Source organism: Salvelinus namaycush, chromosome 6 (genome assembly GCF_016432855.1).
Source record: "Salvelinus namaycush isolate Seneca chromosome 6, SaNama_1.0, whole genome shotgun sequence".
Taxonomy (NCBI): Eukaryota; Metazoa; Chordata; class Actinopteri; order Salmoniformes; family Salmonidae; genus Salvelinus; species Salvelinus namaycush.
Window position 1 is genome coordinate 41,789,818 of NC_052312.1, and position 27,858 is coordinate 41,817,675.

General features: G+C 44.7%; 1 protein-coding gene across 1 annotated transcript; it reads left to right on the top strand.

Moving 5' to 3' along the window:
• On the top strand, positions 1-6,160 carry LOC120049139 (caprin-2-like). Its single transcript, XM_038995369.1, has 19 exons — positions 1-237; positions 370-432; positions 527-613; positions 1,207-1,436; positions 1,584-1,666; positions 1,814-1,954; positions 2,070-2,110; positions 2,251-2,484; positions 2,752-2,880; positions 3,079-3,163; positions 3,256-3,308; positions 3,433-3,561; positions 3,673-3,792; positions 3,894-4,040; positions 4,168-4,318; positions 4,597-4,773; positions 5,045-5,085; positions 5,205-5,269; positions 5,372-6,160. Exons 1-19 carry the CDS (start codon positions 1-3, stop codon positions 5,955-5,957), a joined length of 2,799 nt encoding a protein of 932 aa, XP_038851297.1. The 3' UTR covers positions 5,958-6,160.
• The last annotated feature ends 21,698 nt before the right edge of the window (positions 6,161-27,858 follow it).

The following is a 27,858-nucleotide window of genomic DNA, read 5'->3' on the forward strand; positions in this document are numbered from 1 at the left end:
ATGGTGCAGCTGTCTCCATCCCCAGCCCGGGATGTCTCTCCTTCACCTGAGTGCTCCGAGAAGGGGAGGCAGGGGAGCCTGAAGGCAGGTAGCCCCAAGATTGGCTCCCCTGGTGGGCTGAGTCCTCTCCAGCTGGCCCTGGCAGCCTCCACCACCATCTACCAGGGCTACGAGAGTTACATCGAGGACGGCCTCATCTGCCTCAAGCACAAGATCCGCAACCTGGAGAAAAAGAAGGTAGGTAGGATGGATGACTTGACAAGATTAGGGGTTTGGTGGGTGTTTGAGTCGATGGAGACATTACCATTCCTTTCAGGGTTTCCTGCATGTTACTATAAATAAAGACATTCTAAGTGTTTGTATCCACAGATTAAATTGGAAGACTACAGGAAGCGTTTGAAACATGGGGAATCACTCAATCAAGACCAGATAGTAAGAACAGCATTTCCAATTGTGGTAATAAAAGCAGTACATTTCTTTCAACCAGATGTTTGAGATGTTGCCTTTTGAACTCTTTCAATGTCAGGATGCAGTGGAGAAGTATGATGAAGTGATCCACAACCTGCAGTTTGCCCAGGAGCTGCACAAGACCCTTGGTGGCCTAACACAGGAAGTAAGGATCTCTGTTTGCCACTGCTTATCGTTGTGCCGCTGTGTGTATGAATGGGGATGGGCAGAGCAGCAAATGCATTCCTTTTGGTAGACCAGGCGTAGTTTCTTAAACGTAGTCAGAACGGCGCATGTCCATTCATTTCAAGTGTCTGGTAATAGGTCAATGATGGTAGAAAGGGTGTGACGGATTGGATTGGAATCCAGCCTCGTCAATGGATTGTACACTGGAGGCTTTAGCCCATTGCACAGCTGAGTTGGGAATTAGCACACTGCTGTTCCATTCTCCTGCTTGAATGCCTTGATTGTTTTCATGGTTAAGTTTGACATTCCTTGCTTCTGTGTATAAGTGCATGGTCAGATACAGTGTCAGTAATGTAGAACTGTTAGCTGGTCAACAGATCACTTGTTTCTCCAGATTCATGATGAATCATCTTGTATTTTTGCAAGACAACATAATGGACTTTAACTTACACCCATTTCAGACATTTGAAATCCACAATAGCAAGTTGACTGGCCTAGGTCTAGTGATCAGGCCTAGGTGTCGGAGTATTTTTGGGATTGGTCCATAGAATCCATCTAACCACCTCCCTTTAGCTACTAAAGGCCCAGAAGAAGGCGTTGAGGAAGGAGCAGATGGTCAAGCAGGAGGTAGAGAAGAGGAGGCTGTGCATAGTACTGCAGGTTAAGTTCCTCCTGCAGACCCTGCTGCAGCACGAGCACATCAGGGAGGACCTCCTCTCTGCCCGCAAGCTCCAGGTTGCAGAGCTACAGAGCCTGCTTGAGCTTGCTGAACTACTGGGGGTGAAGAGGGACAACAATGTGAGGTACTGGGGAAATAGATGTGCGCACCATACACCCCACACACACACATTCTGTTGGACTTGAGGGACAACAGCATAAGTTACTATGAAACACACTCTCACACGTCTGTTGATTGAAGACTAGTCTGATCCCTATCTACTGTGTCCCAGTTTGGAGGATCAGATGGAGAGAGCAGCCCTGGTCTACCTGGACCTGCTGGAGGGGACAAATAAAGCCGTAGCCGGAACCACCTGTGGGTTTAAACACTACCTGTCCTGTACCTTTTTAAACACCTGCACAGATACTACATTTACCATGACTGGTATCCTCAACTTTATATGCCATTTGCTGAACTACTTTAGCTGCCATGTTTAAAATGCATGCATTTGAATGTTTGCAGACAAGGTCCTGAAGGCTAAGTTGGCAAAGCTGATGGATTGTGGGTACTTTGATTGTGTACCGCCGCCTCCGAGCAAGAGTCCCAAGGAAGTAGAGGATCCGATGACCAAGAAGACGGTGTCTCAAACAGCCAGCCTCTCTAGTAACTCTACAACTGTGCAACTATTCTTATTCAAAAGCTACTTATCAGACTGGGTATAGAACAATGAATGTATACAACATTTTGTAATTTAGCTGGATGTTATTTTGCCTTGCAGCCCTAATGATGTCAAACAAAAAAGACATGCCTAGCAGAGAGGTAAGAACCACTAACATGTATTTACTGCAAGTTGTGTGCCACTACTTTATCAAGGTTCAACCAGCGTTCTCCTTAAGCTATTTACCTGAATGCACTGTGAATATCGTACTGTTGTGCTGATAGTCTGTGGGTGATGCCAGTTTCTTAACAGACACTACCTGCCTGACACAGACCCCAATGGGTGTCGAGACACTCCCATTACTCAGAACTGGAAGGCTGAGTTCCAGGCTATGAAGGAACAGGAGCCACCGGACTCATGGGATATGGAGTCCGACTCCACTCAGCCTGTAATCCAGAAACCATGGAGAGGGGCGGCTGTGTTAATCTCCAAAGTTCCAGTTACCTCCAAGAAACAAAATGTCGAACCCAAACAGGTGAGCTATTCTCTTATACCTGAACTCTCAGGGCAGTTGGAACTTGAGACTAGTTGTGACCTCTAATAATGGTCAAGGTTAACACTGGGGTTGGGCTAGCTGATCTTAGTTCAGATCAATCATACAACTCAATGACTCTGTTTCCCAGAGAAGAGCGAAGTCCAAAAGGGAGCGGGACGCCACAGCTGTGAGTAGACTCTTATCCTTGCATCTCTTAGGTTTGATGGACCTGTCCATATTACGCCATCACATTGTAATTTCCATCAGGCACTTCGTGTGAACACCCCTGTGGAGGTGTTCAACTCCCAGTCTTCCTTGCCCAAGGACCCCATCCTGCGCAAACAGCAGCTGGAGGACCTGATGACCAAGATCAGAGGCTCCTTCAGCTTCATGCAGGTACAGTACTGCTCAGAGGTCATTTCCAGGTGAAAAGCCATCGATCATTTCCAATGTTCCACCTGGGTCGGGTTTACCACGTCACACTGCAACGAAAACCAAAAATAAACGATAAGTGTATGTAGTCCCTCCCTGTTTAAGTCTGTCTTTTGTTGGGGGCCTAATAAATACAATCCTGGATTAATGCCCTGTCTCCAGGATTCTCTTCTGGATGGAGAAGGATCACCCACTAACGGCCATCCTAGACTGGGCCGGCATGCCTCTGGATCCTCCTCTCCACTCGGTAGCCCACCACAACAAAGTTGTTATTTAAGTGGCTGACTTCTAGCAGAACAGAGAATATTCAACATATGTTTTACTTCTTATTCTCAACAGTACAGAGAGATTCAAGGAGAAGCCCAGTGGACCTTCTCCCCAAAACACTGCATGTAAGATCTGGAGAAGTGTGTGAAATGGCACCATATTCTAGTGCACTAATTTTGACCAGTGCTCTGTTATTTAAGCTTTTGACTATTGGAGTAAGTATTTTAAGAAATCTTTTTGTCCTCTCAGTCCACTCCATTGCCTTCTAAACTCCTCCCTGTTGATGACGAACCCAGTCTGACCAATGGAGATGGGGGTTGCCTAGAGAGCTGTGACCTGGACCTAACTACGGAGGACCTGGCTCACATCATAACCATTGTAAGAACTCCCGTCTGTTAAATGAGACCCATTAAAACAATGACATTTTCTTCTTTTAGATCCACAATTGTTATGAAGCTTTTTATAAAGTACAATGGTTGTCCTCTCCAGGATCCATGTCTGCTGCTGTCTGAGAGTGAGACTGCCTGCCCCTCTCCTCCAGCTCCTCCTCCCCTCTACCGTAGGGAGTCCTCCATCTCCATCACCCTGGACGAGAAGACCTCTTCTCGGGTAAAACAACTCATTCCCTGATCATGTAGGATTGGCAAGCCTAAAGTGCATACTATACTGATTTTAAGTCTCCCCTGACAGTGTTCCCTCTCTGTACCCAGACTCCCATCTCTGAATCCGGTAAGCAATCCCCCTGTAACGGTGTGGTGCCTCCTTGTACTTCCACCCAAGGGCAGCCCTTTTCAACCCCTCCCAGCAGACGTACACTCACCATGGCCCCCCCTGTTCCCTTCCAGACCATGCATTCGGTAAGTCTACCCTACCATACTTTTAACGTGGTCATAGAATGGGCAAGAGGCTTTAGTCTGAATACACTCCCAGTTAGTCTTTGAGAGACATTTTAGTATGAGCCTTGGGTCCGTTTTGTCGTTGAAGGTATTCAAGGTGAACGCCCCCTTACTTCCGACTGGAGACTTTAAATCTGATATTATCCCCTATTCGGACTCCAACGGCCTGTGCTATGTCACCACCAGCACCCAGACCCCACCGGAGTTTGCTCCGTCGGAGGACGAACACCTACAGTCGGGTATGCCGGAGTTGTGTTCATTAGGGCAGGAAATAGAAAATGTTTTGCAACGGAAAACTCAAATTAGTTCATTGGGCAAGTCCAGGAGTGTATTCGATATGCAGGAAACAAGAGTTTCTATTGGACAAATTCAGTTGGGTGCCTCCCCTTTGTCATCCGGTTTGGTTCTTATTGGTAAACGGTTTCCATTGAAAGACGTAATGAATACACCCCTTGTTTGTCTGTTTTCTTCCTAATGAATACGACCAAGTCTACTCTTATTTCTCTCCCTTGGGCAGTGAACCAGTCTGAATGTCTGGTGGGTAGTGGTGGGCAGATCTTCCTGTCCCCTGGCCAATCAGGTGGCACCATGGGCCGTTCTGACCAATCATACTACAGAGGATCTGTTAGAGGTATTGCACGTGGTGGCAAGGGGTTGGCACACTCCTACTTTCGCTCTTCTGGTGGGCACAGAGGTATTTATCCTCTTCTCTCATCCCTCAATCCCATCTTTCATCCTTAACCTCTATCCTATCTTGTTCTGCTTATGCATGTCTCCTACTGATTCAGATTGAGCTTCTAAACCTTAATGGATTGGATCACGTGAACTCCATTCCCTTGCCTCACAAGTTTCCACATGACATTATCATAATATTACAAGGTTTTGAGTTAGCCTTCACAGTCCAATTTTCATCTGTTCCCTTCCCCTTGGGTTTGATGGGTTTCGGGCTGGTCTGTTCTCCCCAGGAGGAAGCTTCATCCCCCAGGCTCACCTGTACGGAGCTCGGGTAAGACACTGCTTCCCAAATCTGTGTGCACAATCAGATATTGTATGTACATTAGTATAGATTGCTGAAGTGATAGGTTTAGAGGTTTGGACTTGTGTAATGGCGTTCTTCTCCATTAGGACACTGGCTACCAACACAGCTACAGGCGCGGTGGAGGCAATACAGGACAAAGGCACAATAATAGTGGCAAGTTCACTTCATTCTTCTGGCTTGATACAAAACACAATCTCTGATTGGTTGGGTATTTTAGGGGGCTTAGTTAACTGGCTTTTGATTGGTCCTCTGCAACAGGTTGGAGTGACTCCTCCCAGGTGAGCAGCCCAGACCGGGAGGGCAACTACTCCCTGGTGGACTCCGCCCACGGCGACTCGCTGCAGGGTGTTGGCATGGACCTCACCCCCCAGGTGACCCCTCATGCCCCCCACACCCTGATGCACGTACCCATGTACCCGCTCCCCCAGCATCCCCAGCCCCTCCGCGTGGCCTTCACAGCAGCCCGCACAGCCAACTACACCCCGGGCACCCTGGACCAGCCCATCGCCTTTGACCAGCTCCACAGCAACCTGGGGGAAATGTTCAACACCAACGTGGGTCGTTTCACCTGCCCAGCCAACGGCACCTACGTCTTCCTCTTCCACATCCTCAAGCTGGCGGTCAACGTGCCGCTCTACGTCAACCTGATGCGCAACGACGAGGTGATGGTGTCTGCGTACGCCAACGACGGGGCTCCGGACCACGAGACGGCCAGCAACCACTCCATCCTGCAGCTGTACCAGGGAGACCAGGTGTGGCTGCGGCTGCACCGCGGCTCCATCTATGGCAGCAGCTGGAAGTACAGCACATTCTCTGGCTTCCTGCTCTACCAGGACTGAGCTATTGGGGCCTCTTGAGCCAACATGGAGGATACAGGTGGAGGAGAGACTATTGCTTTGCACTAAACAGGAGAAACTGACATTTTCCATTTCATGTGGCAGACTGCATACCCACCCAGTGCTGGGTTCATTGCCTACCCCAGTCCTGGAGTGTATGGGGAGTGTTCATTGTTCAAACCTTTCAGGGTCACCCTTTTGTTTACCCTGTAAATTGCAACCACTAACTACTTCCGGGTCACTAAGGGGCAGAGGGGAAGACTTCCTGCTGGCTTGACCTTTCATGACCCATAATGTGAGAATTTTCCCATTATTGTTTGGATTTTGGTTGTGGTGCTTAGAGACTGACACTCCATTTTCTGACTAAAACTGTTAGATTGTGAATAGCTGCCTCTACTATACACTACTGCTGCTGTATTGGGTGTCACACTTTTAGTTCTAGTAGCAGGTCCGCTTTAGTTACAATGTGTCAGGTCTCTGAGACCTTAAATGAAATGTTATGAATTGGTGGCTTTTTGTTTGTTTTCTGAATGACTGAGTAAATTCATTGAATGGCTAATGTATGGTTGGTGAAATATGAATTATAATGGACTGTACTTGACAATGCTAAGCACTTTAAATGCATTCTGTGCTACCTTGCTGTGTGGGGTGATCTGGGTGGAATGTTTGGGTGGGGGGGTATGGTGTCTGATTCTGAACACTAAAGGCCATATTGCCTATGGAGATGTGATCCCTCAATGTGCCTGAATAAAACATGTTTCAGCAGTTGAACAGAGTTGTCTTCTGTTTTTGCATGGCACTACCTCTTTCTTCACTTGTAGTGGTTGGTCCATCCATTGTCAGCAGTAGGCTATGCCTACTAAAATCTGTAAAGTCTTCCATAACAAGCCTTGGGTATCAAATCCAAAATCACTACTTAACCGGAAGTCAGTTTATGCTGAGGGTGATAGACAGGCTTTAAGAGATGTACAACGTGAGATCAAAAGACAGATACTGGTGGACAAGGAGGCATACAAGCAAAGGGTGGAGGGGACCCTCAGGAAACTCAAGGGTGGCCTGGCAAGGGATTAAATCCATGGCTAGTGCCCCCCCCCACCCCCCCACAAAGGCAGGGAGAACCAGTACTGACCTTGGGAGACATGAGGGCCAGAACATGCCTAATGAACTAAATGTTTTCTTCAGATTTGAATTGGACAACTTTGTCAGAGGTAAAACAAATTGAAGCATTACAAATGTTTGAGGTTTGTTAAACAGACTGTTGAAGTTCAGGGGATGTAACACACAAAAGCCCAGGCCCAGACAAAATAAGTGGGCATGTGTTAAAGCACTGTGCTGAACAATTGGCTGGTGTTTTTACAGACATTTTCCAATCCTCAGTCGACCAGCAACACGTGCCAGTATTGTGGAAAAACTCTATACCAATTCCTAAAGCATCTAATCCCTCTGTGCTGAATGACTACCGCCCTGTTGCCTTGACATCCTTAGTAATGAAATGCCTTAAATTGTGAAGTCATATTCTCAGCGTCACCCAGAAGCTCCTCGACCCATTTCAGTTTGCCAATAAGTCCAGCAGAGGAGTTGATGCCATTCTTACTCTCCTCAATATGGTCTACAGACATCTAGAGGGTGCCAAATCCCATGTTTATTTGACCTTTAACTAGGCAGGTCAGTTAAAAACAAATTGTTATTTCAACGATGGCCTAGGAACAGTGGGTTAACTGCCTTGTTCAGGGGCAGAACGACAGATTTTTACCTTGTCAGCTCAGGGATTCGATCTTGCGACCTTACGGTTACTAGTCCAACGCTCTAACCACTAGGCTACCTGCCACCCCCATGTCAGGGTTTTGTTTGACTTCTGCCTTCACACAATCCAGCCTTACATTCTGGCAGAGACTCATTCGGGACTTCTCCTTAGATGGGGGGCTGGTTTTGTGGCTGTTGGACATCCTGAGTCAACGGTCACAGCGGGTCGGACATACGCAACACCAACACAGGCTCTCCTCGGGGATGTGTTTTGTCCCCACTCCTGTACACTAATAGTTGTACTAGTTCCCATCCTGACAGACACCTCGTTAAGTTCGCTGATGACACTGCCTTGATCAGCCTGTTGCACGATGACGAGGCACACCATGGCCCAGTCCTAAATGAGTGGTGTGACGAATCAAATCAAAATCAAATTTATTTATATAGCCCTTTGTACATCAGCTGTTATCTCAAAGTGCTGTACAGAAACCCAGCCTAAAACCCCAAACAGCAAGCAATGCAGGTGTACAAGCACGGCGGCTAGGAAAAACTCCCTAGAAAGGCCAAAACCTAGGAAGAAACCTAGAGAGGAACCAGGCTATGAGGGGTGGCCAGTCCTCTTCTGGCTGTGCCGGGTGGAGATTATAACAGAACATGGCCAAGATGTTCATAAATGACCAGCATGGTCAAATAATAATAATCACAGTAGTTGTTGAGGGTGCAGCAAGTCAGCACCTCAGCAGTAAATGTCAGTTGGCTTTTCATAGCCGATCATTAAGAGTATCTCTACCGCTCCTGCGGTCTCTAGAGAGTTGAAAACAGCAGATCTGGGACAGGTAGCACGTCCGGAATCACACTTGGTCCTCAATACCAATAAGACCAAAGAGTAGAGGTCGGCCGATTAATTAGGGCCGATTTCAAGTTTTCATAACAATCGGAAATCGGTAATTTTGGATGCCGATTTTGCCGTTTAAAAAAAAAAATTACACCTAGGCAAGTCAGTTAAGAACACATTCTTATTTTCAATGACGGCCTAGGAACGGTGGGTTAACTGCCTTGTTCATGGGCAGAACGACAGATTTTTACCTTGTCAGCTCAGGGATTCAATCTGGCAACCTTACGGTTACTAGTCCAACGCTCTAACCACCTGCCTCACGAGGAGCCCGCCTGTTACGCGAATGCAGTAAGAAGCCAAGGTAAGTTGCTAGCTAGCATTAAACTTATCTTATAAAAAACAATAAATTAATCATAATCACTAGTTATAACTACACATGGTTGATGATATTACTAGTTTATCTAGCGTGTCCTGCGTTGCATATAATCGATGCAATGCGCATTTGCGAAAAAGGACTGTCGTTGCTCCAACGTGTACCTAACCATAAACATCAATGCCTTTCTTAAAATCAATACACAGAAGTATGTATTTTTAAACCTGCATATTTAGCTAAAAGAAATCCAGGGTGGCAGGCAATATTAACCAGTGGAAATTGTGTCACTTCTCTTGCGTTCATTGCACGCAGAGTCAGGGTATAGGCAACAGTTTGGGCCGCCTGGCTCATTGCGAACTAATTTGCCAAAATTTTAAGTAATTATGACATAACATTGAAGGTTGTGCAATGTAACAGGAATATTTAGACTTATGGATGCCACCCGTTAGATAAAATACGGAACGGTTCCGTATTTCACTGAAAGAATAAACGTTTTGTTTTCGAGATGATAGTTTCCCGATTCGACCATATTAATGACCTAAGGCTCGTATTTCTGTGTGTTATTATGTTATAATTAAGTCTATGATTTGATAGAGCAGTCTGACTGAGCGATGGTAGGCACCAGCAGGCTCGTAAGCATTCATTCAAACAGCACTTGCGTTTTGCCAGCAGCTCTTCGCAATGCTTCAAGCATTGCGCTGTTTATGACTTCAAGCCTATCAACTCCCGAGATTAGGCTGGTGTAACCGATGTGAAATGGTTAGCTAGTTAGCGGGGTGCGCGCTAATAGCATTTCAAACGTCACTCGCTCTGAGACTTGGAGTAGTTGTTTCCCTTGCTATGCATGGGTAACGCTGCTTCGAGGGGGGCTGTTGTCGATGTGTTCCTGGTTCGAGCCCAGGTAGCGATGAGGAGAGGGATGGAAGCTAAACTGTTACACTGGCAATACTAAAGTGCCTATAAGAACATCCAATAGTCAAAGGTATATGAAATACAAATTGTATAGAGAGAAATAGTCCTATAATTCCTATAATAACTACAACCTAAAACTTCTTACCTGGGAATATTGAAGACTCATGTTAAAAGGAACCACCAGCTTTCATATGTTCTCATGTTCTGAGCAAGGAACTTAAACGTTAGCTTTCTTACATGGCACATATTGCACTTTTACTTTCTTCTCCAACACTTTGTTTTTGCATTATTTAAACCAAATTGAACATGTTTCATTATTTATTTGAGGCTAAATTGATTTTATTGATGTATTATATTAAGTTAAAATAAGTGTTCATTCAGTATTGTTGTAATTGTCATTATTACAAATTTTTTAAAAATTAAAAATCGGCCGATTAATCGGTATCGGCTTTTTTGGTCCTCCAATAATCGGTATCGGTATCGGCGTTGAAAAATCATAATCGGTCGACCTCTACCAAAGAGGTGTGCGTAGACTTCAGGAAGAGTACAACAACTACCTCTGCAACATCTATCAGAGGTCAGAACAAATATCTGGGTGTCCTCTTGGACAATAAGCTTCAGTGGAGTAAATGTACAGACCTAATCTACAAAAAGAGTCAACCGAGACTGTACTTTCTCAAAAAGCTGGCATCTTTTAATGTTAATTGTACTGTACTGACTCTGTTTTACAAATCTTTCATTGAGAGTATTTTAACTTTTTGTATTGTTTGTTGGTTTGGCAATGCCACTGTCAGCCAGAGAAATATGCTGAGAAGGATTATCACCACAGCAAGCAAGGTACTTGGAGTCATACAGGCAGGCCTGGATAAGATCTTTAAGGCCAGGGCCCTCCGCAAGGCTCACAAAATCATTTTAGACCCAAACCACCCCCTGTACCCGGACTTTGAACTACTCCCCTCTGGGCACAGGTATAGGGCACCCCTCAGCAGGAAAAACAGAACTAGACAATCATTTGTGCCAGGTGTGATATCCCTCCTAAATAGCTTGGGTTAATGTTCCTATTGACCCAGTAAGGCCAGCAGGCTAGTCTCTTTTTATTGGTATGTAACTGTTATGAACGTTGTATTGTCAATTTGTTTTGTATTTAAACGCCACTTTAAAGGTGTACATGACACTGCAACAACATTTCCCCACGGGGACAATAAAGACAGTAAAGTAAAAGTAAAGAAAAGATGGCATTTTATCTCAATTGTTAAATGCATTTTAGATGCTGTACAGTTCTACTCAACGACATGCATCTTCTTGAAATGTATAGTCCATGCGGGAAAGGCAAGTGTATTAGTTTATTTTTCCAAAGGATGTATTGTCATCTCTGCATGGTTTGTCACGTTTGTCAAATTCTATCACTCCTTGCATTAGCACCTCAGCCTACAGATTACAGTGAATGGATTGCTGTCTAAGAGTAGTTAGCTATTCCTACAGGTATAATTACACCATTAAACTAATGTAACAAGTGTGTAACATCACTAGCATATCCCTTGTACGTTAAAAGTACAATAGCTTTGGTGAACTCTTGCAGTACTTCAGAGGAAGTGGTCAAGCGACAGGGATAACTGGTCCCAAAATCTGTCTTCTGCAGCAGATGGCTTTTTAAAATTGTATGCTCACCAAAGCAAGGAGTTTTTGTATGGAGGTCAATGAGTGTCAAATTTGGAGTTGTGCCTGGTCACACACGTATCTGCCCTCTCATTGGCTAGAATGGTCCCACGTGATCTTGCCGCCTCTCGACTACCTTCCATTTTTGAAGACATTTCTTTCCATTGTTAGAGCGGCCACTTGAGTATCTGGTTAATATAATGGATAATCTGTGCTTCAATAGACTTTCTTCAAACTTGTGTTGTCTTATTTCAGTGCATTTATATGGTGTTGAGCACATTACATTGCAGTGTATTTGTAATACTAAATCACATTGGGGTATGAATAACATGTGACATTGACACACTTCTGTTGTACTTTCTACTTGAAAATCTTTCTGTGTCACAATACATTTTAATAGTTTATAGAGTATATGTCAAATGCTGGTTGTGTTCCCCTGCTCTGACGACGATGCATTCCAGACTAAGGAAATGACCTCTAACATCATTTTGGGCAGTTAAATGTAACAAAACATAAAATGCAATCTGTTTTTTAACACTATAGTTTGTTTACTAGCATTATCGCTGTACTTTTAGTTCGTGGTTGACGCTACTTGTTGGCCATTAGCTAATCTGCGTTTCTCAATGAGTTCAAAGCACACGAATGCATCCAACTGGTATTTACGACTTCACAACCGGTAATTACCGCCTTCCCACTTGGTTTAATAAACGCTGCATAACATATTGGTCGTGTTCCCCTGCTTAGACGTTGCATGCATCAACCAATGATTGCGCGACGCATCATTGACTGTGCCATCGACTGACAGATTGCTATAACATATGCGGTTAGCTGATACGTAAAATACCTATCCAGGTGTTGTAAGATCTGGCATGCGTCAGCAACATCTGGGCAGAGGAACGTGCCCAAAATGTGGCACGCTGGCACATAAAATACCTATCCAGGCATTGAAAAATCTGCCAGTCGTCACCCTACATACCACTGCTGGCTTGCTGGCTTGCTTCTGAAGCTAAGCAGGGTTGGTCCTGGTCAGTCCCTGGAAGGGAGACCAGATGCTGCTGGAAGTGGTGTTGGAGGGCCAGTAGGAGGCACTCTTTCCTCTGGTCTAAAAAAATATCCCAATGCCCCAGGGCAGTGATTGGGGACACTGCCCTGTGTAGGGTGCCGTCTTTCAGATGGGACGTTAAACGGGTGTCCTGACTCTCTGAGGTCATTAAAGATCCCATGGCACTTGTCGTAAGAGTAGGGGTGTTAACCCCGGTGTCCAGGCTAAATTCCCAATCTGGCCATCAAACCATCACGGTCACCTAATAATCCCCAGTTTACAATTGGCTCATTCATCCCCTCCTCTCCCCTGTAACTATTCCCCAGGTCGTTGCTGTAAATGAGAACGTGTTTTCAGTCAACTTACCTGGTAAAATAATGGATACAAAAATAAAAAAAATTAAATAAAAGTCTAAGCAGAGTGTGGTAGGAGAATCAGAATTAGCTAATTTACATGGATAATTAAAATGTCTTATCTGCTGAATATGCTTATATGATTTAACTGTTGAAATCTTGTTGTCAGAAAGTCTCCCTTCAGACTCTGGTGTTGGCAGCTGCACTTCCTCCCTCATACGGGCCTCAGTCACCTGGGGCCCAGAAAGGGGAGAAGTCAGGCCATTCTATCACATGTCCCTGTTGCTATGCAGAATATTAGAAAGAGAATAGGGCAAAGGAGGTCAGAAGGGAACATTGTTTCTATAGGTGAATGTGTATCTAATATGAACCATGTGAAGGTATGGTGTGAGTAATGGGGAACCAATCACTTGTCTCCACAATGTCTGTGCGTCAGTCACCCCCTCCTTGGGCCTTGGGGGAGATTATACTCTCTCCTGGTTTCCTTGTTAGCAAGGTGGAGACTAAGTAATGAAATAGGTATTTTTGAGTTCTTAGTACTGAACAAAACAACAAGTTCTATGTACTGGAGGCCAAGTGCTGGCACAGGATGTGTGGGGTTGGTGTTTGGAACCGTTGTACGTCACCTCTGAGGTTACACCTATCTTGAGATGATATATAACCCAGAGGCTCACTCCACTCAGTGGGCTCTCACTCCATTCACTTTGTAGGTGGTGTGACCAGCTCCCTTATCGATACGTTTTTAATAAAGTTAATATCTTGATTGGTGATTGACCTTGTCTCTCCTCATTATTGATTAAAATATCCACTACAAGAGATATGTGCCCGTTGCATGCATCAACTAATGGTTGCATGCCATGTCATCAACTATGCCGTCGGGCACCAGATTGCTGTAACATATGTGGTTAGCTGATATGTAAAATACCTATCTAGGCGTTGTAAGATCTGGCATGTGTCAGCAATGTCTGAGCAGGGGAACACGGCCAAGTACTGCAGAAAAATCTCACTTACTCCCTACCCTGGAGGGGAGCCTGTTCCTTATTGGCCACCACACACCATCAAAAACCAATAACAACCACCTAGAAAGAGGCAGGCCATTCCTATAAAAGGTTTCTTACCTGCATTTATTATCCCTCTTTCCACAAAAAAAAAACTAGTTCAACAGAGTCCTACAGATTGTATACTGTAGAACGTAAGTAATGTATTATTGTGTCAATGTTAGGTCAATGTTAAGTATATCCCTATTGTAAATGTATATATTGTTTGTAACAGAACCTCACCTAGCAGACACTAGCTAGCCCTCCAACCCGGCCTTGCAAAATTGTCTTGAGCAAGATGAAAAGCTAGCCATCCAGGTAAATTAGCCCCTAGCTCTTGGATAACTATTCTCAATATGAAGTGTCCCAGTTCAGTTATTGTTTCCCTGGAGCAGGTCTTCTGGGGCCCTGTAAATCGCAGGGGGGCAAGCCTACAGCAAATGGGAAGGCGTAGAGATGGCTGCTAAGATCAATGCTATGCTGATGGCCAAGGGGAAAACTGATGGTTCCTCTGCAACTACCTGATAAGGTGAGCAAGGGTTAATGTAACTTTCTCTTCCTCTGTCCTGGTCCTGAGGAACCACTGCCCAGGCTTTTGATCCAGCCCTAAGGGTCAATTATCCATTGAGACTCAAACGCCAGACTAGATTTTGTTCATACTTGTATTTGAAAACTATAATTATTGTCATGTACAACACAGTGTACAAAACATTAGGAGCACCTTCCTACTATTGAGTTGCACCCTCTTTTGCCCTCAGAACAGCCTCAATTCGTCGGGCATGGACTACAAGGTGTCAAAAGCATTCCACAGGGATGCTGGCCCAAGTTGACTCCAATGCCGGCTGGATGTCCTTTGGGTGCTAACCCATTCTTGATACACACAGGAAACTGCTGAGCGTGAAAAACCCAGCAAGTTGCAGTTCTTCACACAGACACAAACCGGTGCGCCTGGCACCAACCATACCCCATTCAAAGGCTCTTAAATATTTTTGTCTTGCCCATTCACCCTCTGAATGGCACACATACACAATCCATGTATCAATGCTTATAAATCCTCCTTTAACCTGTTTCCTACCCTTCATCTACACTGATAGAATCAGTGATCAATCAGGGATCATAGCTTTCACTTGGTCAGCCTGTCATGGAAATAACATGTTCCTAATGTGTTGTACACTCAGTGTACAGTATGTAGCCAAGTCCCATTGCTGGTGGTAATAGCTGAGGTCAGTTGACACCATGAGACCCTCACTTATACCACCTCCTATAGTAAAACAGCAGAGTGAACAACCCAGACACACCAGGGTTACTGCTGCTGCTCAAACGCTTCTCTCGGCAGCCAGTCTCTAACGCAGTGCTGTTCCTGGGGACCGTACAGGCTTTTGTTCCAGCCCAGTACTAACAAACATGACTCAACCGATCAGAGGCTTTAGTAGCCCACTGGGCAAGAACTAAAGCCTGGATGGTTTCCCTGGAGTGTCTAACACTGTAACTGCATGATATTGTATGGCCATGATATAATATCTTTAGTGTATGTATACTGAACAAAAATATAAACTCAACATGCAATGATTTTACTGAGTTACAGTTCATATAAGGAAATCAGTCAATTTAAATAAATGAATTACGCTGTAATCTTTGGATTTCACATGACTGCACAGGGGTGCAGCCATGGGTGGGCCTGCAAGGGCATAGGCCCACCCATTTGGCAGCTAGGCCCACCCACTGGGGAGCCAGTCCCAGCTAATCAGAATGAGTTTTTCCCCACAAAAGGGCTTTATTACTGAAATAAATTCTCCTCAGTTTCATCAGCTGTCCGGGTGCCTGGTCACAAACTGTGACAACCCTCCCACTCTGTCTGCCGAATTCTTTCTCTCTGCTCTTGTTTTCCTTCAAAGCATGTCGGTGGGCGGAGCCAGGAGGGTCGTCAGCTAAATGGGACACACGTGCTCGGGTGTGTCCTGGGGATAAATACACCCCCCCCCCCCATTCATTGAAGAGACTCTCTCCATGCAGAAACACTGTTGGATTTTGTTTGTTTCGTTGGCAGCTTGCAACACCCCTCATTATCACATCTATGCATGCAACCACTCACTTACGCACCATTGTTACTTGTTTATAGTTTACTTTAGTTAATAAATATATTTTTGTTACTCCTTGATCTCCACATTGTCTCCATTTTTGTTTTACGAGCCGGTTTGTGACGTGGGGGATCATCCGGGATCAAAAGGTGTGTTCTTAAACATTTTGGTAGATAGTATTTTGTTGCATTATGATGGGTTAATGCTATTTGGGATGTGCTTTGGTTGGTATTCACTGCCAAGTCATAAGTCTTCGGTATAGTGCCTTAGAGACGTATCAATGTTTTTGGTTGTCCGGTGATATCCATACAACACACCGTTTTGATGACCGGTAGACCCAGTACTAGTGTTATTAAGCTAACTGGTGTGAGTCATTTTGTTTGGGAGAAAATGTGGAGCTAAACTCTGTCGGTGTTTTGTTTCTTTTGTGACAGCTTTTTTGAATTGCGTCGTTTGGTAGGCCTCGTGTCGGCAGTTTTTTATTTATTTTTACTTTTTCTTTTGACCACTAGTGGATAGTTGGTGGTCTGCGTTTGGAGAGTAACGTTGGTTAGTTTCCAGGCCCCTGCCTACGCTGGAAACTCTTGTACCAACAGCAATTAGAGCATCGGTCTGAGTAGGTGAGTACAATCTGCTGTGTACCTCAGTGGGAGATTTGGTTAGGATAATGTCATTTGTTACCCGGAGCTATAGCCTGTCTTTTCCCCTGTTAGGCTTAGCGGCGTGTTCCACTTTGGAATATGTTGGGCATGGTTATTGTTGGTGTGGGGTCCTTGGTGGTCCCTGGTTTGATGGGGGTGATAACCCTCCCACTCTGACAGTCTCTTTGCTCTTACTTTGTCTTAATAGGATGTCGGTGGGTGGAGCTGGGAGGGTTGTCAGCTAAATGGGACACACATGGGCTCGGGTGTGTCCTGGGGATGAGTACACCTTCCCCCATTCAGTGACTCTCCACGGCTATGCAGACACACTGTTGGATTTTGGTTGTGGCTGTTTGTTTGCTTTGGCACCTCAACACCCCTCATCACATGTATGCACGTAACCACTCACTTACACTACAGACTACACACACACCATTGTTACTTGTTTACATTAGTTAAAAAATATTTGTTGTTCCTTGATCTCCATGTATCCCTTTTTGTTACGGGCTATGAGCTGGTTCGTGACAGACATCCCGCAGGTGAAGAAGCTGGATGGAGGGCCTGGGCTGGCGAGGTTACACATGGTCTGTGGTTGAGGATGGTTGGATTCTCTAAAACGATGTTGGAGGCAGCTTATGGTAGAGAAAAGGAAATTGCATTCTCTGGCAACAGCTCTGGTGGACATTCCTAGAGTCAGCGTGACAATTGCATGCTCCCTCAACTTGAGGCATCTGTGGCATTGTGTTGTGACAACTGCACATTTTAGTGGCCTTTTATTGTCCCCAGCACAAGGTGCCCCTGTGTAATGATCATGCTGTTTAATCAGCTTCTTGTAAACCACACCTGCCAGGTGGATGGATTCTCTTCGCAAAAGAGAAATGCTCACTAACGGGTATGTAAACAAATTAAGAGATATTTTAATTAACTGTTCAGCAGACTTATGGCTTAGGGGTAGAAGCTGTTAAGGTGCCTTTTGGTTCCAGACTTTGCGCTCTGGTACCGCTTGCCGTGCAGCAGCAGAGAGAAGTCTGACAACAGTATCCTCACTGGAATAGAATAATTATCAACCTTTGAAAGCAGCATTAATGATGAGATTCTGATTTTAATCACTGATCTGATTAGCTTGAAAACAATAAGTTGGGAACCTGGAAACCAACAGTTATATTAAACTATAACTTTGTTGGTTTCCCTGTCTTATCTTTTTGGATGTTTTATTTATATTATGCACTTGGATATTATTCAGTAATGAAAAGTGACTTACAAATAATTTTAACCATTTGTCACAAAAGCAAAAGCCTCAAGGTTCCAGATAAACCTAGAGGTCAAACAGGGAAATGGTTCCAATTCATTTTTCCCATAAGGGATTTTAGGAACACTTAAAATAAGGGCTGTGTTTCGTGTAGGCCAACCCTGGTGTGACATTTTGATAACCATGTAAATCTCTCTCGGACAAGGTGACTTAATATATTCGTCCTCCAACCTGTTCATGTCTGTACAATCTGGGTGTTTCACACTTCAGGATTACATTTATGCTTTTGTGTAAAAAAAAAAAAGTTTTGATAAATTGTAATATGAGTTATATTCTGATATCTCATTTTAACCAACATTCTTTGTGCCAAGTACAGTGATAACCCTCCTACATTTGACATTTTAGTCATTTGGATGCTCTTATCAAGAGTAAAGTTTCTTGCTCAAGTGCACAGACAGATTTTTCACCTAGTCGGCTCGGGGAGTCAAACCAGCAACCTTTCAGTTACTGGCCCCTCTCTCTCAATGGGGGTCCAATGGACTACCTGGAGAGGCCCATCCTGACTATCTTACAGTACACATGTAGGCTATGCAGCTCAGCCTCAGAACAGCTGTGTTCTCCAGGGTTTTTTGCTCACCGACTACTGAATACTCTAATAAACTCATCCATGTCCGGGAACTTGGCTCTCCTTGACTCAACGCTGGGTGGGAGAACTACTTTGGCCGGGGTAGGCCGTCATTGTAAATAAGAATTTGTTCTTAACTGACTTGCCTATTTAAGGTTTAAAATGTTTTTTAAAAATAGTGTCAAGGACTGGATAGAAGATATCCTTATCTTGCTCATTCCTACGCTTATCAAAAGTGGCTGTGACTAGTCTTCTGTTGCCTTCTGTCACCTTGTCAATGCTGAGATTGCACTGTTGCGCAATATAGATGACCTTTCTCCTTAGCTCCGCAAAATAACTAATCTCTAGTGCTGAAATGTATACTGACGTGCTTAGATAGTCCACAGCTCTAGCTAGATCAAGTAAAGGTGACAGAAGCATGTCAGAAATACATTTGGTGTCACCCAGCACTTTCCTAAATGTCGCTAGGAGCCCAATAAAGGTTATGTCAATCTGGTTAAGTAGGCCCTGTGCCTTCCAGACCTGTTCTCATGGCCTACATCCTCAAGGACATGGAACACCGCAGCTAGTCTGTCCATCAGATTGCGGCAGGCATTGTGCCTGCATGTCCATCTGGTGTCACTGAGCTTCTGTATGTATAGCCATTCAAGTAAATTTGTATAATAACGAGCTACAAACACTCAGGTTAGCTAAAATGGGAGTTCGTCTTGAATTTTTATAAAATATTTTACAGTGACTTTTGCTCAATTAAATGTCCTTAACTATTTGACCTAAACAAAGCTACATTTGATAGCATTATATTCTGTAATGTTACTGGGAGAACCACCACAGAAATTAGCAAGCAAGCTAGCCTCTAAGTTTGTCTGACAAAGTTAGCTAGCTAGCTCGTTTTTAAAAAGCAGCATTTATTTTCAACGGGTGAACCAGAACAAATGCACCGTCTTTTCCAATTGGCGGCAGGTAGCCTAGCAATGAAGAACTTTGGGCCCGTAAAGGTGGAAAAATCTGCCCTTGAGCAAGGCAGTTAACCCCCAACAACAACTACTCCCCGGGCGCCGTTGACGTCAATTGAAGGCAGGCCCCCGCACCTCTCTGATTCAGAGGGGTTGGGTTAAATGCGGAAGACACATTTCTGTTATGTATTTCGTTGTGCAACCCCTCCAGCTTAAATATAAATCATATGAACATAAGGTTGCTGGAGTTTGACAGGGTTTCCATCTTCCCCAAGCCCTGGAGCTTTTCTGGGAGTTTCTCTTTTTACCACGTGGCCTGATTAGATCAACTCTAGTTCCATCATAGCCCATATTCAACCTTTTTACAACAGTCTAATCACGTCAACGTGTAAGGTCCAGCGTTTTACCAGGTTAGGCTACCAGATCAGGGAAAAATCATTTGCTTCACCACTGGGACCTGTGGTGTGCCACCTCTGCTCTGTATGGTTGCAATTAATTCTGCCTGTTACCCTCTCAGAAATGCCCAGTTCGCAGTGTGTAGGCTTACAGGGCGCAAAAAGCCTGTGTCCAACGCATATCTCCTGGGTTCTGGTTGAGAGATGCAATGCTCAACTGACTGGAACAATTTTGAAGTTGTCTTGCCAAAATCAATTCAAGTAGCCTATAAAGGTTGTGTTGCTATATAGATTACATAGCCTATGGCCAGACGGGATGATATTAGGTATATTGTCATTTCAGTAAGTTACTCCAATGACTGTATATATGAATGGTGACACCAATCATTCCTATGAAGCCTTAAAAGCACATTGAACCCAGACTATCTGCATTGACCCTTTTTGCACTATTTTTTAAACTCATCACATACACTGCTCTGTTTACCTATCCTTTTGCCTAGTCACTTTATCCCTTCTTCCAGTGCATTCGGAAAGTATTCAGACCCCTTCACTTTTTCTTAAATTGCAGCCTTATTCTAAAATTGATTCCATTTCCTCACCATGTGGAACATTTCTGGGATCTTTTATTTCAGCTCATGAAACATGGGACCAACACTTTACATGTTGCGTTTTTATATTTTTGTTCATTGTATGTAGCCTTATGTAGCCTTAGAAATAAGGTTTATGAAATCAGTAACATTAATATATTGGCCACCTGAGTCTCACTATAATAATCCGTTTGACACAGCAGTAGCAATAGCGGGATATAACATCTCGAGAGCAGACAGGAATGCCTATGGTTGAGTTGTGCATTTTCAGAGTCATATTCTTGTGAAGTTTAGAGGATCTCGTGTCTAATGCTGTTGAAGTGTTGTGGTTGCACGTTCACCTGCCTCATCTAAAGCCTCTTCTTTAGGGTGCTGCTATAGGCCACCAAGTGATAACTAGCAATAGTTGATCTTGCAAAGGATGACCTGAATATAGACTGGTTTTTATCATACTGTCTTCTCAAGATAACTGCTCACTGTAACCAGCAGTGCCTGTAATCTGGTTCAGGTTATTAATCAACCTATGAGGGTGTTTAAAAACGGTACAGAAACGATATAAATCGACGTGTATTGATCACATTTTGACCAATGCTGCATAACTCTCTAAAGTTGTATCCAGACCCTTTGGCTGTACAGATCTAGAAAAGCCAAAGGTTGGGTCTAAAATGGTGTGAGATCATACAAAACGTTTTGTACTGATTCCTATGTTGGAGATACAACAAATATTTGTGGTGTAATGAGGAGCATCCCAGACACTTCACTTGATGCATTTACAAAGTAGTTTATTCCAGTTATTGATAAGCTTGTCCCTAATGAGAAACTGACTGTTAGAACTTAAAGCCCTGTGGATTGATAAGGAATTTAAAAGCTGTCTGGTTGAAGGACGAGGCAAAAAGTGATAGATAAGTCTGGCTGTACATCTGATTGGCAAACTTACTGTATTGAGAAATGACTAAACAAAAAAAATTGTATTAAGCGAAGATAAATTACAAGATATGATAGAAAAAAGCTTTCAAATACTTTAAATTAAATTATGGACAGACTAATTCAACTATTTTGCATCGAATCAGATTGCTCATTTATCACAACCGTTTGATGGTGCCAATTACTATTTCATTGGCAAACGTAGTCATGAAATGCCCACAACAAACTTTGTGCCATCCTATTCATTCATGAAATACCTTATGAAAGAAAAGCATTGTAATTTAAAATTCTGTAAAGTTAGGTTGGGTGAGGAGGAAAAATGTATTGTCCATAAATGAGAAACCCCTGGTTTTGACATTTATTTATTTTTTAATATTTTATTTTAGCATTTTCAAATTAACAACATTCAAGACAAAAGTGAAAAGATATTAGACAACAATAGGACAAAGTGACAGTAACAGACGAGCGTAACAAAGAAAGAACAAATAATAATTATATATACAAACATACAATAAAAAAAATAATGAGACATTGGATCATATGGTCACATGCCGTAGGCTACATATTATACATTACGTGTGAAACATATAAGGATAATATAGAGATTCATTCAATGTGATGTGGGGAGAGATTCTCCATATAGTCAATAAAAGGTTGCCAAATTCTGTAAAATGTCTTTAACTTATTCCTCAAGCAGTAAGTAATCTTCTCCAGTGGGATACAACTATTAACTTCTGATAGCCACATTGCAACTGGCAGGGAGGAATCCAATTTCCATTTCAAGGCAATACATTTCTTGGCAATCGCTAGCAATATTTTTGTTAGCTTTATAGTATGGCTTTGCCTAAGATTGGTGTTAGTAAAGTTGCCCAGTAGACAGGCCTCCGGGTCTAAAGGGAATGCAACCCCGTGAATTGAGGATATGGTATCGCATACCCCCTGCCAGAAACCGTGTAGTTTTGAACACTGCTAAGTGGAATGGAGGAATGTTCCTTCATCTGAGCCACATCTAAAACATAGGGAGGAGATATCAGGGTTGAACTTGTGCAGTCTAGATGGGGTGATATAGAGCTGATGGAGGAAATTAAACTGGATCAGTCTGTATCTGGAGTTCAATGTGGATGTAACACCATCCCTGCATAGGTCACTCCATAGACCCGCATCAAGATCAATACCCAGATCTTTTCCCCATCTAAGTCGGGGTTAATCTAGCCCAGGCAGTGCTAGTCCTGACATAAGAGCATCGTAAACACGGGAAATGGTCTTGAACAGTGGTTGATCTGCGTGGCAGAGTTTTTCAATAGGTGACATCTTAGGTAGGTTCCATTGTCCCTTGAGAGACACCCTAATAAAGTTTCGTAGGATTAGGCCACCGCCTGTGGCAGCAGATTGACGAGGGCGGCCTTTTCTGAGCTAAACTGACCAAGACTCACCAACAACACACAACCTCACATAATTCTGACCAAAAACAATCTCTCAACCAGTGGCATATGGGCTTTTTAGGTGATTCCTGATGCCGCCCTTTAATAAGCAGTGCCCACTTTGCGGGGATGCCAAATATTTTGCTTGTCCATTCCCAGCGCGCCTCCCCAGAGACGCATCTCTGCAGCGCTCCACCAACATGCCGTCCAAAAAATGTACATAAATCATGTAGCGTATGTGGTCTTTTCTGTAGCATACAGGCTGGATTTAAAATGTATGACAATTTAATGAGACGGACACTTTTTACATCATGAAGCTTTCTCCGATCAAATAGCCTAACCTAAATGGCCCTCAATCAAAAATGTAAAAAAAATGCGCTGTCATGTTAATTAACGTATCCTAAAAATACGACGGGTCAAAGTAAAATGGACAATCACTGTTGTCCAGGAGTTTTACCCCATTGGCATGATTAGTGGTTTCAAGTTTGTGTCCGTACATTTTTTGACAAGCTGATCATAGTGAAAAAGAGAATAATATTGCATTTTCCACTATGTAAACACATTGCAAATAGGCTCCCGATAACTCCCGATAAAGTTGGGTAGCTGATATTCAGAGCTTAAATAGTCAAATTGATTAGTCACAGCAATCAGGACTAATAAAGCCAATGCAATGGCCTGTTTTACAAACTGTGGACCTACCACGTGGGTGTGCATTCATAAAATTCCATTGCTGGCCGACATTGTAGGCTACACCCCAGTAAGCACGAGCAAACATCTGTTTGGTCCTGTCCGGACATAGTTTTTATGTTTTGCAAACTGCATGCTTACCACATAGATGAGCATTCATTAAAGGCGACACTCTAGTCTACACCTCAGTAAACACGGACCGACGCTGATGCCTTTTGGAAGCCTTTTTTCGTGCAGTTCCGGGAATGGCCTTGACTTCTACATCAACTGAACATTGGTTCAGCTTAGGTCCGGAAGTACCAAAAACCAATCATAGACGTCTATGTTTGGCTCAGATTTGGTGCTGTCCAGGCCGGCCTTGATTTCAACATCCACGGATAATTTTGAACCAATCATAGCCTTGATGTCTATAAATGACTTATTTTCAACTTTCATTCAGAACCAAAAATGTGCCTTATTTCAACATCTGGAAAATACATATTTTCAAGGACCCCAGGCTGTGTCACAACCAGCCGTGACCAGTCGTGGGAGTAGCAGCAGTGAGACAAGATCGTAATTGGATATCACGAAATTGTGGGGGAAAAGGGGGGAAAAAAATATATATGAAAGATTAGTGGAATCTGTGTGGGTAGCTGGACAGGTAGGATGACTGACAGTGAAGGTGAACAGGTGGTCACGTGTCAGGTGACAGAGGAATGGATGAGACTGAGGCAGGAATTCCTTTAACCATAAAGTGGTATATTTACTGAGTAGTCTGTGCTGCATAACAAAGGAAACAAAATAACACGTATCCAATCAAATTCATAATCACAAAGATCAAATCATAACAATCATTCATTATTAACATAATTAGGGAATTCAACAATCCAGTTCATTAAGAAGTCAATAGTAATCACCTGTGAGTCATTTAGGCTCTTAACTATTTATCATAAATCATGAAATAAATACAAACAGTGAATGGTCATTCAAGCTATAATCTCCTTTAGTTTGATATCAAAGTCGATCAGTTAGCAAACAATGACGTTTCTCATTTCACCCTTTCAATTGGTCTTCATGTGTACATGGAATTAATTTAATTACATATTAACCATATCGATTGCATAATTGGCCTATGAGGATCCGTAGGGCCGCGATCATTGACAATTCACATTACACAATATGTTTGAAGCGTGCGCTCCAAGCCGCGCTCCGCGGTAATAACTATAAACAATAACTGATGGCCCACTCTCCCGCTCGCAACAGATAGTTCAGATGAAAGGTAACAGAGTCGGTGGACTTACGTGGATTCATGGACGCACAGAACTTCGAGCAGACGGAGTTAAGGAAGAGAAAGCAGCGAGATCAGGCGATGCCGTTTTCCTCCTTTTATGTGGATGAGATCTGTCGGTCATTGCCACCTGACCTAATTAAAGCGCTCTAGCCCAGCTGAGTAAGTGGCCATGAATTAAAGGATTATTCCACCAACTCCATGGGCCTTTTCTACAGCCACCCTGGAAATTTGTTAAATTCCACACTCCTCAAAAAGGCTCATTGCTCCCGTCCTCCGTCATCTCAGGGAGAGAAATTAGTCGAGCAACTGGCCTAATATATGTCCGGTTCTTTACCTGGATCTCCACTGATCTAACGCGACCATCGGTCCCAGGCATGGTCTTAGTGATACGTCCCACCGGCCAGGAGGCTCTAGGCAGCTGAGGGTCCACCACCATTACTACTTGGCCAGTTTCCAGGCTGGCCATTTCTCTCCGCCATTTCCCTCTGTGCTGTAGGCTTGGTAGGTAATCCCGAATGAATCGGGCCCAGAAATGGTCAGCCAAGATCTGGCTGTGTCGCCACCGGCGTCTGCCAACGAGGTTGGTATCAGCATAGATGGCTTGAGCAAGTGACGCATCTCGGCGTCCCATCAAGAGCATATTCGGTGTAACCGGATCGGGGTCAGCAATATCTGCAGAGAGATATCCCAAGGGTTTGGAGTTCAATATCCCTTCCACCTCTATCAGTACGGTCCGCAAGACAGTTTCAGTGACAGTTTGGTCCCCCAGGACGACTCGTAAGGCCGTCTTTACAGATTTAATCTCTCGCTCCCATGTTCCTCCAAAATGAGGAGCTCCTGGAGGGTTAAATTTGAATAAGATTTGTTGGTCCATCAGCTGATCCTGGAGGCTGGGTTCCATGGCTTGGAAGGCTTCCTCCAACCTGGCTTCTCCTGCCTTGAAGTTTGTGACTCTGTCAGCCAGGATCTCGTAGGGTTTCCCCCGTCGGGAGATAAACCGCCGTAGGGCCATGAGGAAGGCTTCAGTATCCAAACTCTCCAGTAGGTCCAGGTGGACACACCTAGTCGTCAAACACTTGAATAGAATGCCCCAGCGCTTTTCCACTCGACGACCTAGCTTGATCGTCAAGGGGCCAAAGCAATCTACTCCTGTTGACCAGAAGGGTGGTTTGAGAAGGCGCAAGCGAGCAGGGGGTAAATCTGCCATTTTGGGCACAGTGGCTCCGGCTCGCCATCCCTGACATTCTACGCAGGCGTATTGGTACTTATGAATGGCTCCTCGTCCTCCAAGTATCCAGTACTTCCGCCTCATCTCCCCATAGACCCTCTCTGGCCCTGGGTGGAGAAGCTTTTCATCATAACTCTTGATGAGGAGCCTGGTAAGAGGGTGTCTGGAGTCAAGGATAATTGGGTGGATAGCGTCGGGGTCCAAAACTTCTGCTCGGCGCAGCCTCCCTCCGACTCTGATCACTCCAAGGATTTGATCATATTCTGGGGCGAGAGAGAGAAGACGGCTCTCCTTAGCAACTTCCCTACCAGCTTTCAGAGCTTTTAGCTCCTCAGGGAAGCTAACTGCTTGTGCATGCTGGAGGAGTAGTGTCTCTGCCGCGAGGGAGGTGGGCATAGAAGCCACCCCATCTGAGGTCTGGTTTGTGGCGGCGATCAGATCCGGCAGTGTTTGGGATTGTGCTAGGTCAGGGAGAGCTGTTGTTGGTTCCGTAGAGATGCTGTAACATTGGGCGGACTTCCTTAACTCATGAGTTTCAATTGGTTGCGGAGGAGCCGCACGCCTGGGGGCTTTCGGCCACTCGTTCTCTGGTTGGGACAAGAATGGTGGTCCCAAGCTCCAGCGATGGGGTTGAGCCAGTTCCTTAAGGGTTTTACCGCGAGTAACGTCATCAGCAGGATTGTTTATGCTATCAACATACCTCCAGTCCTGGACTTCTGTCAGGTCTTGGATTTCCGCAATGCGAGTTCCGACAAACACCTTATACCTGCAGGACTCCGATGTGAGCCAGGTCAATACAGTGGCCGAATCACTCCAGTAGATGACCCTTTGGATTGGCAAGGTGAGCTCGGCTCGCAAGGTAGAGGCCAACTGGGCTCCGGAAAGGGCAGCACTGAGTTCCAGCCTAGGCATTGACAACTGCTTCTTGGGTGCGACCCTGGACCTGGCCATGACAAAGGAGACATGGGTGTGTCCTGCCTTATCCTCCACTCTTAGATAGGAAACCGCCCCATAAGCTCGCTCCGAAGCGTCACAGAACACATGCAATTCCCGGCATGATCCCAGTTGGTCAGCACAGGGTGGTACATAACATCTTGGCATTTGGACTTCAGAGAGCTCCGATAACTCTGTTTCCCAACAGATCCATCGTTCCACTAGGTCAGCCGGATGGATCGGTTCATCCCAGTCCCTCTTGGTCTGCCACAGGTCCTGGACTAAGACTTTGGCCCGGGTTGTGTATGGCAGGATATACCCAAGGGGATCGTATTGACTGGCCAGTGTCCGATAGATGGTGCGCAGAGTGGGGGTTTCGGTACTCAGGGCTGAGCGGTGCTTGTACCCAAGGGTATCCGGTATGCAGCTCCATCTCAGTCCTAGAGTGGGCTCTTGTGGGTTAGCACCAGACTGCGATAGCCAGAGTTCACTGCTACTGGACCTAGCTTGTGGCGGGAGGTGCTGGATAACCTCCGCTCTGTTACTCGCCCACTGTCGTTCCTCAAATCCCCCTTTGGCCAGGAGATTCCGTACTTTATCGAGGAGTGCTTTCGCTTCAGCCGTGGATGGGATGCTCTGTAAGCAGTTATCCACATAGAAGGCATTTTCCACTGAATCCCATACTTCTGGGCCACTGTCTGGGTGCTCCCGTGCGTGTCTCTGCAGAGCGTATATGGCACAGCAAGGACTGCAGGTGGTGCCAAATGGGAGTACTTGCCATTCATAGATGGTGGGCTCTGCGTCTCGTTCCATATCTCGCCATATGAACCGGAGCAGTGTGGTGTCGGAAGGCAGTAGACGAATCTGATGAAACATGGCTTTGATGTCTCCACTGATGGCTGTAGAGTGCTGCCGGAACCGGAGAAGGACACCGAGCAAGGAAGGACCTAAGGTTGGTCCCG